Here is a 14,875-nt window from a genome sequence, read left to right on the forward strand (position 1 = left end):
AACGCTTATGTGCATGCAACGACACCCGCCATGACCCGCGCCGACGGCCCCGGAAAAACATAGCGCCTTAGTAAAGAAAAGTTCCTCCCTTGTGAGAGCACAGTTTTTCTGCTCGGAACCATTAACACGACCACAGCGCCACCGCTTCGTCAACGGAGGCGCCCGCAGCGTTGATACAATATCTATCTCGCGTGCCACTGGCGGCGAGCTCCATTAATTTTTGGGTTCGTTTTGTATTCCCCACTACGCCGCGATATTTGAGTACCTTCCGTCAAGAGTGGACGCCGTCTCCTTTGGATCGCTGGAAATTGCTAAAGGTAGGTGGTTTTTTCTTATTTACTCTACGGTTAATTAGTGGCGCATGTGTGTTTGATGCTCCTGCAAGGTTAGTCATTATGCCGCGCCTGTGGGTTGGAGCACGAACCGAGGGTTGGAAGATTTAAGTGCGCACATGTTCGCTACGCACGCGGGCAATGGCGTTGTCAGTTTTGCGGATAGCCCTCGCTGTTCTGCCAGGATCCTCCTCTCGGTTGCTAAAGATATTCCAAGAAATTCTTTGTCAGCTATTGTCAGCTATTACTGCCGTACATTTAGGAATGCTGTTCAGTTGTACGACGGTTATGTTTAAAGAAGCAGGAACTTCTAATTCCAAGGCCGGCGCCGTTCGCGGCCGTTGCGTTCCTCGCGCTTTTTTACGTGTGTGGTCCGGTTTACGCGCTCTCGTCATGGACCTTGTGAATTCGGGATCCGCGACAAGTTTTTGAACGAACTGGACTATGCGCTATAGTTTCCTGTGGTTGTGAATTGCAAGTGCCTGTGCTGGGGGGATTTCAGTACTGGATTTCGAATTACGTTAACCTCGATCTGTGCATGTACCAAGCCTAGAAGGTGCCGGTCGACAAGCACTGAGGCATCGTTCTTGTTCTGAAGTATGTCTACTAGCTAATAGCATTGTTTATATTTGCTTCGTTAAAAAGTTAGTAGCTACGAAAAGGCGAGCGAAATGATCCTGTGCCGCAAGTTTGGTTGTATGGTATCTGGTTTAGTGTTCGTTCCTGTTGTAGCGAATGCGGTAGGAATCGTAGACCTGTTATATAGACGCAACGTAAATGTGATTTTTTTGCGTGCAATTGCATATTGAACCAGTTGTCAGGGCGATGAGGAAAATGTGATAAAGTTTATATCAATTTCGTGTATTGGTTGTCCCGAGACGCCTAGCATTGTCATCGTGCAGCGCGTTAGTGCAATGAGCCTCAGTTTCCTCCTTCTTTGTGAATGTAAATAGGACTAATTCTCCAGAGGTCATACTTTAGTGAGGAAGCCCAACACGGTAGTGACCTCCAAATTTGGCTATGGCCATTTCCAAAATTTGGTTCAGGCCACTCTAAAAATTTGACCTGGCCAATTTGCATCAAAATCAGTAACCAACCATAACTAACTTAGCCCGACGCAATGATTTCTAAATTTGGCTACGGTCATTTAAAAAATTTGTTCCGGGCAATTGCTGCAAGAGCCTGTGCTTTCGCTCTATAATCTGTTTAACAGAGAGTACCCCTCACAATTTTTGTTTAAATGTTGTCTCTTGAGCAGTTTTGTGCACAAATAACCCCTCATTGATTTCGTCTCGGTTTCGATTTCCTAGGTTATTAGTGGCTAGGTGCAAGGTTTAGTGAAAAATATTTTTTTTTCCTTTTTACTCTGCTTGCCTGTTTAAGGGTAAAAAAAATTCGTCCGGCAATCATAATGGACTTTTTACATTTCATACTTTTTACTCTTCCTAGGTGTCGTTGCCTCTGTTTACTCTCCATATATAGTAGGATACAACTTAAAAAATAGCAGTTGCTAACGCTGTGCAGTTTATGTATTCTTTATTGTAGCCTCTCCCACTGTAAATTCTTGATGCTGTGGGTTCTTCGATAAATAAATGCACGCTGGAATATGTAAACAGAAAAAGAGGACAGTTACGTCCAATATTCCTTTGTAGTGAAATTCGATTTTTACCTTCTTAAGACTACCATGTTGATGTTTGTTTGACAGCAAAAGATGAATTTATTGCCATTAAGATTGAATTTCAAATTTTCCTGCCGGTTTATTCAAAATCATCGCGTGTGCACCAAAGGCTTCATGATCACTGTTTTAAAGAGAAGTATGAAACGCCTAGCCTCCGGGAACAGTACTTGTCATAATTCTGATAAATACCCTTTACTTACGACTTCTGTCGTTAGTAGTGGCATCTCTCTCATTCTTGTGGTTTTTCTACCTTATAAAACTCTGTTCTCAGGCTAAAATATTTCAGGACACTTAAAGGGCAACTGACTACCCTCTGGTCGAAAATATTTTCTACCTCTCTGATAGCGAGGCGTCGTACCTGGAAGGCGCGGCCGCATATATTATTTTAAAAGACTCTTCGCCAAGCTACTTCGCCATGCTCCTCTCCTTTCATTCCCTCCTTGAGATTTTTCTCTCCGGCGCCTCGTCGAGTACGCTTCGCAAGGGAAAATCGCCATTCCTCCTGCGGTGTCTGGCGGAGTGCGTCACATGTCTACGTCATGGCCGCGCCTTGAAAAGAATTCTTTCATTGGTTTTTGCTACCCGGTCTATTTGTAGGGGGGGGGGGGCACACAACACGCTGAAGCACACATTACTGGCACTAGTAATTAAAACCTTGTGGGGGCTTGTATGGAGGAAAAAAAACTGAGGGAGCGCGCACGCAGAGGGCTCCCTCGTGGCGTGATCACGGCGGGGGGGGGGGGGGGGGGGGTGAACCGACTCTCTGTTCTCTGTTTTACTATTTTTTACTGTTTATGAGTAGGGTTCAAAACTGTCGCCGGAGGACACTCCCTCCTCAGTTTTTTTTTCCTTCATGCGGGCTTCTAGGCAACTGCCAAAACGGAAGGCGCTGCGGAAAGCGTGCGCGACGACGCGACGCCCCGGCTACACCCACCCTTCGCCCGTCAGTCAGAACGATGCACCAATGGAATGCCTTTAGCGAAAATTTTCTGTATGACGTCAAACCAAAGGCTCGGGAGCCAGAGTAGAGGACGAGGACGTTTGCTTGTGGAAGGAAAGAACGAGCGGGCTTTGATTTCAATTTTTACAGCTTTTCGGGGCACTCATGGCTGCAGTATTTTGCAGAGGTTATTTTCGATGCCTCATCTATGCAGTGGGCTTGTTTTTTAAAAATGTCCAGACCCTACTCAGTTGCCCTTTAAGACTGCCCACGTGTTATGAAGGTGAAAGCTTCCTATGGTATTGCAGTAATGTCGTGTTGAAGGATAATACTCTGTGTGCAGGAACTACGAATACACGTCATGTCCTGCTCCACAATAGCTGAAGACATCACTGGCGTGCTGAGAGGCCGCTGCTCGGAATGTGAGTGTAGTGGCTTTAGGAGACTTGTGGAGCTTCTGAGCCATGAGAGGCTTCCGACTGGCTGGTGCATTTTGTGTGGCCACTCACCTGTCTCACATGGCACTCTCACCAGTGAGTATTACATTCAGTATGGACTAATTGCTGCATCTTTTCATTCATTTTTTAGAGCATTGCTCATTGCTTATGGACAAGCTATGAGTACTAGCAGTAAGGTACAACAGATTAGCCCTCCCTTAAATTCATCCTTTGCGCTTATAGGGACATTGAACAATAGGGCACCGTGCGTAAAACCTATTCTTTTTTGCATAGCATGCTAGAGTTAAGTGTGTAAGAAATGAAAGCAGGCTAATGGTGCCAAGTGCTTGCATGACTGTATGAGAAAAATATTGTAATTTATATTCGTGAATAGTCTCCTAAAATATAAGTTACATTTGTATACAAAGCTGGTTGATAAATATAGAATTTTTTTAAGGTAAGGCATGCAACGAGGCATTTACTTATTTTCAACGATTTTTTAAAAATTAAACTATGCAATAACAGATTGACCCTAACACTAAAAACAACTCGCTTAAAGCACCAATTCATACTACCTGTTATAGAAAAGCTACATTTGACATTCCTCATGTCCTTTATTGTGTTCTACAATATAAACAACTTCAAATACCTTTCATTACTCCAGCATTCGGCCATTCAAGGAGCACAGAAATTGAAACCAGAGACAGACAAGTCTCATCCAGAGAAGCAGGCATCCCAGGTAATATTTGACTAAACATTTCATTTGCCTGTTCTGTGTAACAGCTGGTCTTAAAGAAAGCAGTTGTAAAATACTCTTAACATGCAACCTGCTTGTTTTGAATTCACTGACTGTTGTGAGATAAAAGGCACATCATCCTGTCATTACTATGAGTTTGCGGCTTGTATGCATTGCTGCAGCAGCGATATCGTATACAGAAAAAACATGCATTTTCCTCTTTTTATAATTTCATGAGCATGGTCATTATATGGAAAGTGCAGTGATGGGAGAAGTGGTTACCAATTTTAATTTTGTACTCAAAAGCATGCTGCTTAAGCAATCTAGATAAATGTGGTGTAGAGAGCTCATGTAGTCTTTATGAAATATTGGAATCTTACAGTGCATATGTTTCTGCAAACTTGCGTTGTTAGAGTGTCTGCTAGTGTTAAGTGTTGCCACTAGAATTGTGCTGATAACCTTAGAATGTTGTGCACTTATCTTCCTTGGAATTTACATAAGTTATCGCATTAACCACAATATACTTGGGAAGTTTGCCAGCCATTTTTTTAGAGCGATAGGCCTACTACTCCAGGTACAAACCAAGAAAATGCCTCATTCCATAAACGTGACCTTCAAGCTCAACCTAGGTGCAACGTGATTAACCTGTCTAGTGATGTCTGACTTTTAAGTGTTGTATGGTGAAATGGTGCATGACCTGATTTAATGTCCGTTTATGAAAACGTAACTGACTGCTTATGATTACATCTAAATAATTACAGCCATTTAGTTGATTGTGATTAGAAATTGTACATTATGGCACATCAAGTCATGTACTGTTGCATAGCTTGTGTCAAGTATAATTGCACTGGACTAATTTTAGGCCTTAACTACCATAATTAAAAAATTGTAAATAAAAATTCAGTGTTATGCTACAGCATCAAGTCACATCGTTGGGCAGGTTATGTAGAGCAAAATTGCATTGGACTAATTGCAGGTCTTAATTCATTACCTTGTTTATTAGTTAATTGCGATTAAAAATTGAACTTTACAATGTATAGAATGAGGTCATGTTTCATTGGATAAATTTTTGGATTTATTAGTCAGGTTGCATAGCTAGGATTTAAATAAAGTAATTCAAAAACAATATTAGTTGAAAATAAAAAGTTCTTTTCCCAAGAACAGCTAGGTTTAAATATTTCTTTTCACGCATTGCTTGCAGAAAATTGGGAACATTCACTTCAAGCAGAGGCAACCTTGCAAGAAATGACATCCACGCCAATGGGTGATGTACTGGGTTCTGACCACAGCCAGACGTAACTCCCAGCTCCTCCTGCAGTACACCTAAATGAATCCCAAAGTGCATCTACCACAGCACATCTTAAGACATCCCAGCATGAGATGTCTACTGCTCATCATTTGTCCACCCCATCAGGAAGTGGAGGTGCAAACGAGGTAGTACACCTCTGCAGCTTGTGCAATTTTGTTACTGCCCATATTAGCCAGTTGAGTGCGCATGTGAGAGACATTCATCCTGGTGTTAAGCGTTACACATGTGCTCGTTGTAAAGTGACTATTCGTGCTTTTAAACATTACAAGGACCATTGCAAGGAATTTCATGAAAATGTATTCACCGTTTGTGACCTTGATGCCCACACATCTGGGTCATATAACATGGACAGTGAAATATGCAGTCCACTGTGCAGTGATCAAGAGGCAATGTGTATCACTGAGCAACTTCCACTAACTGAACAAGCAAAGTTATCTGATTTGTGTAGGTTATTATAACGTCAGCATAGGTGTGCAAAGGCTGCTATTGATGCTGTTGTTCAAGGAGTGCAAGAGATGTTTCATGCCAGGTGCGTGCATTTAAACATTGGAGATCTCAGCAGTGACAAATCTAGGAAAGCTTTCTACCAGCACATTGGCATTTATGTCAAACCTTGTGAAAAGCGTCTTAAAAATGCCTGCAAGGCCTATTATGTTCCAATGAAGCAGCTCTTGGAAAACCTTTTCAGGCACCCTGAAGTTCGCAGCTATCTACAGTAGCCTTTTTTATCTTCTGATGACACATACTTCAGAGACTTCTGTGATGGCTTGAGATTCAAGGAACATGCTGTTCTGAGCAAGCACAAAAATTCACTTGCTGTGCTCCTCTATAGTGATGACATGGAGCTTGCAAATCCATTGGGGATGAAAAGGGGCAAGTGCGGAAAACTGACTGTGTACTACATTACGTTTGCCAATTTCCCACCATTTGAAAGATCGCGAGTTAACTCAATTTTTTTCCTAGCTGTCGAACATTCAAATGACTTAAAAGCAAGGGAAAGTAAAGTAGAATTGCTTGGAGAGCTTGTAGGTACAATAAATGAGCTTTCGTCAACTGGAATTTTGCTTCAGGTAAAGGACGAAGAGATCGAAGTGTATGGGTGCCTTCTGGCATTTGTGGGTGACAATCTTGCATGCCACAATATTGCTGGCTTCAAAGAGTCATTTGCTCCGAACGTTCGATACGCTTGTCGTCGGTGCACTTGTCGCACTTCGGATTTTCCAAAAGTCTTCGTGCACAGAGAGTGTTCATTAAGAACAGACAGCGATATTGCAGCACAAGTGCGGCAGCTATTGCAAGCAGAAAATGTAGCAGAGCGGAAAGAAATATGAGCATCTTCTGGTATTAATGGACCATCGGTGCTTAGTCTAATTGCTGGATTTTCATTAACAGAAGATTTGCTGTTCGATCCAATGCACATTTTGCTGGAAGGCATAATACCAAAAGAAATTTCTTTGTTTTTGCGTTACCAAGTCCATAACCTGCGAAATTTTAGTTGGAAGCAACTGAATGAGTCTCTGACCAGTTTCAGTTTTTCATCCTCAGTTAGTACCAGTGACTACCCACGATTGTTTGATGCAAGTTTGACCTTAGTGTCATCTGCAAGTGCAGCATTTGTTTTGATTTTGCACCTACCACTAATATTAGACTCTATGTTATCAGTGAAGCTTCTAGGACGAACATCTCAGTGTCTGGTCATGCTCTGCCAAATTGCTCAGATGATTCTCTCTCCAGTACTGACCGTTGAGGCACTAGGAGACCTTGAGTCATTGATTATTCAGCACCAGCGACTGTACTTAAGATGCTATGGTGAAAGTGCCTTCATACCAAAGATACGTATGCTGCTTCACATGGTTGAACAGATTAAACAGCATGGTCCAGGTCACCACCATTGGACCATGAGGTACGAAGGAAAAAATGCACTTCCAAAATCAAAAAAGCTTTTCAATTTTAAGAATGTTCCGTATACAGTTAGTGAATTTTTTCAGGTGAACCTCTCCCATTTTATGTGGCATGGGAATGGTCATGCCAAGCTTGGTTTTTTGGGGGATGTAAATGAAAACAAAAACGGTGTGCCCTACATGTTCACTGCTGCTTTTGTCCCTGCTGGTTTGCCAGCATCAGAAGTTGGCACACTTGGTTTGTCATTGCAATCTGTTCTATGTGACAATGTCACATTAGCCCCAAATGACGTTATGATGTGTCTTACTGCGTCTGGTATTTCACAGTTCTTTAAGATTGCTACTATTGTTCGCAGTTCAGGCCATGTTTTCTTTCTGTGCTACTTAATGATCAATGTGCATCATGATCCTGAGCTGAACTGCTATGTTTTGAGAGAAACACCCCATGAGACAATTGTCACCAAGGATGCCTTTCTTTTACCATGCCCTATGCACGTCTACCAGCATGAGGCAGGCCTCCGCTGCTTGTCAAGGTATTATGCACAGCTTCCCTGAGTGTGCGTAGCAGTGCTTGTATAGAATGACTGCTGTGTTAGGAGGCTACTGATTTTTACTGCTAAAACCTTCAATTATTTTGAATTTCGCTGTATGAACAGCAAGGTTACCGAGGGTGTGGTTCAGTGAACATTTGAAGGTGTTCTAGTGGAGTCATATCCAAAGGAACTTAAACTGCAATGGTAGCAGTGGCTGTGTTCTCATTCTTGTTATGTAGACTCCATTTTACGAATAAAATTTCACCTCTTAAGTGTGCACGAGTACAAATTTTTCAGAAAATTGGTAGGTATGAATGTATTATATCTTTCCTTTTTCATTATACTGTAGACAATTTTAGCTGAAAGTGTAGAAGTAAGCAGGAGGACCACAGCAAAATGGAGCTCATAGTCAAAGGCCCCAAGCCCAACAGTCGCCTCAGCCCAGTTTATCATCCACAGCTGGATGGAGGCTGCGACTTGGATGAGCTGGTCAATCTAGGTGTGAGATGGGTTGGACAGGAGGGAAAAGGAGTGGATTGTCTGGATGTTATCAAACAATGTCGGTTAGGTTGGGAGTGGTTTAGCAGAACGGGCGCGTGGGTGGTCTGGGGTCGTGAATGAAGAGGGCACGGTGAGAAAGGATTTTGTCTGGAGCTGCCTGCAGGTCACTGCTTCGTGTCTCGGGGGGAAAATGTAACGGGTAGACAGTGAAGTAATACACAAGTGTCACGAAACTGGAGAAACTGGAGTCGGCCTGTCAGCGTAATCACCCGAGACTCGATTAGATAGTTCTCAAGGCAATGCTTAAACGGGCTCATCACTGGGTATCTTCGAGCGACTGGGGATCCAAGTGAGTGCTAATTCGCATGTGAAGGTGGATAGGAGTGGTGAAAGTAGGCCAGGCTACAGGGTGTGAGAAACCTGTTCAGTAAGCAGCAGCAGGCTGCCATATAGCATGTTAGAATATGGACTGTATTGTCAGATGGGGGGAGAGAAGGGTTGAGAGAATGGCCCTGGCTTTCATTCATTCTTCGAGTGTGGTTAGATTTCATGAGTCTAACTCTACCCGCATGGAGGAAAGTAATGATGAGACTTATAATCACTCGAATTTCTTCTTGTGAGTTGGGCTAGTGCCAATGAAGAGCGCGGCAGGTTGTGTCAAAGAAAGGGACAACATGCGGATGAATTCGCTGGATGGGCTCTAGCTGAAGCTTCAACATTTCCGTACTGATTTTTGTGCACTTCTGTATTTCGCGTGGCATAAAGTTTGCTATCATGATAATGTGATTTATATAATTATTTTTTCAGATTACAACAAAAACAGTGCCCAAATCTGGGAATCAGTGGAACAGTCAATGTCTGCCAAAGTTTTCGTTGTACCTCAGCCCTTTACTTTCCGGACAGGAGCTGTCGAAAACAGCACGTCATCAAATGAAAATGCAATTGAGAAATGAATTGATCACGCTCTTGGAGTAAGTGAATGTCAGTTCCTGCTTTGGATCATAATACTTCGTGCTTTGTTGCTGTACTGGCAATTTGTCCTATTTAAATAATATATCATTTTCAGTGAGAACCACTGCATTGAAAGCTCAAACTGCGCGTTAAGGCGATGGCAGTACGCTGCCTTGGGAGAGGCTCTCGCTGCAGCGTATCCCGGCATGCAGTGGGAAGCAGTTCCATCGAGCAAGAAAAGATCAAATTTTCAGCACGGCTGGGTAAGCTATTCAGGAATGCTTGTTATTTGAAGTGCTCTTGATATTGCAAGGGTAACTGCATGCAATTGCAATATATATTACTATATGATTGACAAAGTAGAATTTTGAAATCTGCTGTAAATATAATGTAAGCTTTGGATGTTCACTTGCCAAACTCGTGTTTAAAGGATTGTACGAAATGTAAGCACTAAATTTATGCACCCAGCTTTTTCATATTACATTGTTCCTACAGGGCAAATTAATGAGCTCTGTGAGCTCAACAAGGAAGACAAGAAAACTACGTGCAAAGAAAGCAGCTGCTGCATCTACTTCTACCAATGGTGATGTTTCTCAGCCAGCTGTTTCTGTAAATGATGCCCTGCTTGAATTGAAGGTAATAGCCTTTATTTGCTTGTAATAAATTGTTTCTACCTCAGTAGCATACCTGATGCTGAAAATGCAGGGTTTTAGATGTTATGCTGCTATTGCATGACCTTGCAGTCACATAGAAGTCATTGTAGCGATATGCAATGCCCTTGAAACTATCATGGGATTTCATTGCACACAGTTTTCGGCTGCCGTGTGATTTTGCTAACAATGCTAAATTGGAATGAATTTTGTAAATGTTTTTGTTCACACTTAGGCACTACAAGATGCTGCGATTGATCCTGGACACTTGAACCTGACAAGAATGAAGGCCCTTCTGCATGCAACATTTGCAGCTCGTAAAGCTGAGCCTCCACAACAGCTGCCTGCCTACTTATTGAATGCAGACGTGGTAAGAGTATGCTATTTAACTTTTGGTTCTTGTCAAGAATTTTGAACAAGATTAATAGCACAATGCAACCTGCAAAACACTTCAGCACATTCCCTATGAGTAAGGATAAACTGTTGTGTTGCTGGTAGGGATCACTTTTCTCAGCGCATGTCACTAGTGGCAGATTCCTTCATCTCTAAAGAGCTAATGCAAGTTGCATTGGAAAACAAGGACGTGGTTTCAATGTAACTTACCCTGGAGCACATAAATGAATCAGCATATATGCAGTGCGTTACAGAAGTGTCATCTGTGCAGGTAATGATCGGAAGTATCTGGATCGTTTTAGTGGCCTTAGCTTACGTAAATATAAAGAAGGCAGAGCATCGATTTTGCATTTTTTAGTTTGCCCTAGCATCTCTGCATTTGGTGTCTTGCTCTGTTACGTCCCTATAGACTCATGAAATTGTAAATATTCTCGATATCTTTGCAAATTATGGGCAGTTTTCTTACGCAGGTCGAATAACAATTTCTTTAAAATAAGTGCTTAAGTTGGTGTTTTTTTTTTGCAGCTTGCACTTGAAGCAGAAATTCGTTTTAACGCAACGATGAAAGATATGGAAAAAATATTAAGAGATGTCCAGCAGTCACTTCACAGGGGAGATTTTGTGGAGCTGGATGGGTAACTTCGACCAAAAAATTCAGAATTCTGTCTGATCACTCAGGTAGGACAGCATCCTTTTGTAATTACTGCTGATAGATTTAAGCAACAATGAAAATGCATAAAATATTTGGGGTCCCTGGGCAGGACAATAGATATTTCTTTAATACTTAGCTGAAAATGTGCAGTAACCTGTTGTGCATGTTTATTTTATTGTTTAATATAAATGGTAAATTTTTCTTAACAAAAATGCATGGAGGCTAGCATTCAGTTCTTCCACTGCTATAAATAAAAGCCCTTGAAATGAGTGTTCACTGGTGTACATTCAAAAGAATGCAATCATTATAGGCAGTGATTAATGTTTTTCATGCTTAGTTAAAATTTAGTTTAAAATACTATAGACACTTAATGTGTTTTCTTGCTTGTGGTGATCTGTGAGGCATTATTATGCATGAATTACCACCTGGTGTTCTCCTACGACCGCTAAATAATTTACAATCGCATTTCTTTCTCCTGCTGTTTCGGTTTCAACAGCCGAATGAGGGCTGTGACGTCAGTGTGTACTTGCAGGCCATGTGAGACATGAAAAAACTGCAATATGATCACTGCTTCCACCTTCGTTGTCATTCTGGCTCTTCAAGAAGGCTGGCTTCAGCAGTGCAGTAAATTAAAACAAAGAAGCAGCGACTATATGGACGTTTTTCCATGCCTCACGTGACACCAAAGCACTTTTTGACGTTACAGCCATTGTTCAGCTTTTGAAACCGAAACAGCTGGACAGAAAAAATTCAATTGTAAATTATTTAGAGGCCGTAGGCTAATATTACATGGTGATTCATATGTACTAGTGTCTTTCACATCCTCGTTGAGTAATTTAAATCAAAATTTTTTGTTTTACATTTGAAATAATGCATCATGCAAATCATCATATCAAGGCAATGAAAGAATTGTTGTGTATAGCCTGGACTGTTTTTGCATTAAAGGGGCGGTGCAACACTGACAGGCCTGTACCGGGCCCCTGTATCATTACTGATGACGGACTGATAATGATCGTCACCACGAAGAACACCGTTGCCATGGCTCCGGGGTCATCCATGGAGAGTGCGCTTATTTTGTGCCTGGCTGTCTACTTCATTTTGGACCTTTCTTATCCCCATGCTTTTGGCCAAACTTTGGGACTAGTTCAGGCACTACTGCTGCAAAATGAAAAATTTGATAAAGGGCTGATGTCCTTCAAACTGAAGAGCCTGCTTAAAGGCCTCCGACTTATTTAGTCACAGCCATTTCTGTGTAGTTTATGGTTTTGATATTAAAGGATTGAACGTTTCAGATAAGCTCTAAGGTAAAGCTTAACGCAACAAATATAGCATCTTAAGGGACAGCTATCATATTTGAAAATAGCCTCAATTTCCTTCCAGTAATTAAATATTGTATTTTTGTGGCAGTGAAATAAAGCTTTGATGTATTGGATGCTTGTGTTCATCAACCATGAACAACACTGCTGAAGTGCAAGCATGATATCTGTGTATTGTTGCGCATTTGTCTTTGTCTTTAGGTTGCATGGTGATGGAAGAATGGTTTTAATATCTCTCATCCCACCACTTCAAGCTTTAAACTTTTGGGTGCATCAGACTCTCTTTGTATAAATTGGCTGATGGATTAGGTGTCCAACCAATGGAAATCATGATTGTGTACGGTGAATTTGATGCAAGACGTGTGGTTTAAGGGCGCAGGAATATGCATATAGTATGTCTGCTCAGAAGTGCTGCATAATGATTTCATTCATGTCGGGTGTTTTGTGAACTTCATATTTCACCTTATAGTCCCTTGTGTGCAGTCCACTGCATGTACAATACTATTGTGGAGTAATTTTCCTCATATGTAGACAAAATTATTTTACTATGGTTTGTACAAGCAGTGCATTGCATGCAAGGAACTGTAGAGTGAAATATGTGGTTCACAAGATACCTGGAACGAGGTTCCTGTTATCTATACGATGCAGCGTTCCTGCTAAATTCATGGAACGTTGTTTCAGATATATAGGCGCAGCACTGTTCCGGCTAAAACCTCGAAAATTTGTTCCACATATTTTGGAGTATCTGGAGCATAGTTCCGGCTATATAGGTGGAACATTTTTGCAAAAAAGTTCCAGCTACTAAGTGGATCCTTAGGTGGAACCAGACTAAGAGTCTATAATCGCCCACGGCCGCTGAGTAATTTATAATTAAATTTATCTCGCATGATATTTCGGTTTCTCTTTTTACATCAAACGGTGCCTGTAGCGTCAGGCTTGAAGAAACAGCATGTAATAACTGTTTTTTAGTTTTAATCCTCCACAACTCTAAAACCCTGCCTGCTCAACGGCAGCGAAGATAACGAATGCAGAAGCAGGTATTATATTGCCTTTTTTTGTGCCCCACGTTACCTATACTCAGCTTTGACCTCACAGCACTGTTGAAACCGACACTGAAACAGGAGAGAGAAAAAATTATAAATTATTTAGTGGTCGAAAGCAGATACCACCTGGTGATCTCTGTTTATTCATGTCTTACGCATCGTAACAAAAATGAAACGTGCAAACAAAGTATAGTCACGATTCCTGTAACTACTGCTCAGTACTGGCTCCTCGTCACTCTTGTAAAGGAAGCCATCTTCGTTTTGAATTAGAAGAACGGAAAGTTGGGCAAGTTGGTTTATGTTATCCATTGTAAACAGCGCAAAACGGACGAAGACAGAACAATCACGACCATATGAGTGCTTACATTCAATTGGTGTTTTATCAAGTACATGTAATGTTATACTTTTTGTGGCAAAAAAAAAAGTTGAAAGCAATACTGACTCAACATTGATTCGTATCTTGCTTTTCAGAAAAATGCGCTCTCCAGTGTTGCGTGGGCGTTCCCGTGCTGTCGTGCCGGGAGGCCGTGAGAAAGAGAGAGCCAGGCGACCACTCCGCTACAGGACCAAACACAAAGTGATTTATTCCAAACCCCCTAGCTGCGCTTCAGCTTAAGAGGGGGCCACTATTAAGTTCATAGGTGGCGACCCCAACATCTCCCCCCTTCAGTCACAAGTTCAAGCGGTCCGGTGGTACTACACGGCGGCCGCTACGGGTAAACACAACACCATCACCAGGACGTGAAGGTCCCGCTGTAACAGGCGGCAGATCAGGTGCTGCTGCCTCTTGAGTTAGGGGGTGAGGCTGGAGAAGTGCTGGATCTGCTGCCCTCAGCACAAAGGGAACAAGGTGTCGACGATTCCGCTGCAGAATCGTTCCTCGCTGCGTTTCGACGACGAAGGACCTTGGATGGACGCTGTGCCTTGCTCAAAACTGTAGCACGCACCTGGTCAGGTCGAACCCAGACCTGCTCGCCAGGCGGAAGTGATGGCAGATCCCTGACGCGATGATGTCGGTTGAAGTCCTTTGTAGTCCTTTTCTTGTAAGAATCATCTCTGAGGGCTACCTCGTCCCTTTCGGGCCAGTGTGGACGAAGCTTTTCCTCCGGCTTTGGGACTCGAGTTCTCAGTTGCCTTCTCATTAGGAGCTGAGCCGGGCTGAAGCCACTCACACCTGGTGTATCCCTATAGCTGAGAAGGGCCAAGTGAGGAGCTTTCGCCTTGCGGAAGGTACCTTTCACAGTCCGGATCATTAGCTCTGCCTCTCCGTTAGACTGTGGGTAATGGGGGCTACTGGTGATGTGGTGGAAACCGTAATATGCGGCGAATACGGTAAATTCACGTGAAGAAAATGGCGGACAGTTGTCTGACTTAACCTGTTGCGGTATCCCATGACGGGCGAACAGGCTTTTGAGCGCCTCAATGACCACCGGAGCTGTTGTACTTTTCAGTGTCACCACCTCTTGGAACCGGGAGTAGTAGTCCACTACCATCAAGAAGGTT

The 14,875-nt window shown here is 42.5% G+C and overlaps 1 protein-coding gene, 1 long non-coding RNA gene and 1 pseudogene across 2 annotated transcripts; 2 read left to right on the top strand and 1 right to left on the bottom strand.

The window, feature by feature from the left end:
* Positions 1-257: 257 nt before the first annotated feature.
* LOC149356928 (uncharacterized) lies at positions 258-9,576 on the top strand. The gene is made up of 6 exons (XM_089577864.1): positions 258-317; positions 3,294-3,483; positions 4,052-4,126; positions 5,325-5,557; positions 9,175-9,338; positions 9,434-9,576. The coding sequence occupies exons 2-4, from the start codon at positions 3,312-3,314 to the stop codon at positions 5,420-5,422; spliced, it is 345 nt and encodes a 114-aa protein (XP_089433990.1). The 5' UTR covers positions 258-317; positions 3,294-3,311; the 3' UTR covers positions 5,423-5,557; positions 9,175-9,338; positions 9,434-9,576.
* Positions 9,577-9,828: 252 nt separating this feature from the next.
* On the top strand, positions 9,829-10,984 carry LOC149356929 (uncharacterized). The gene is made up of 3 exons (XR_016289851.1): positions 9,829-9,954; positions 10,204-10,338; positions 10,887-10,984. It is a non-coding gene; the product is annotated as an uncharacterized LOC149356929 (long non-coding RNA).
* A 3,057-nt stretch (positions 10,985-14,041) lies between these two features.
* Positions 14,042-14,625, bottom strand: LOC149356930 (uncharacterized; annotated as a pseudogene).
* Positions 14,626-14,875: the final 250 nt, after the last annotated feature.

Source organism: Amblyomma mixtum, chromosome 3, assembly GCF_055824585.1.
Source record: "Amblyomma mixtum isolate Tamu chromosome 3, ASM5582458v1, whole genome shotgun sequence".
Classification (NCBI taxonomy): domain Eukaryota; kingdom Metazoa; phylum Arthropoda; class Arachnida; order Ixodida; family Ixodidae; genus Amblyomma; species Amblyomma mixtum.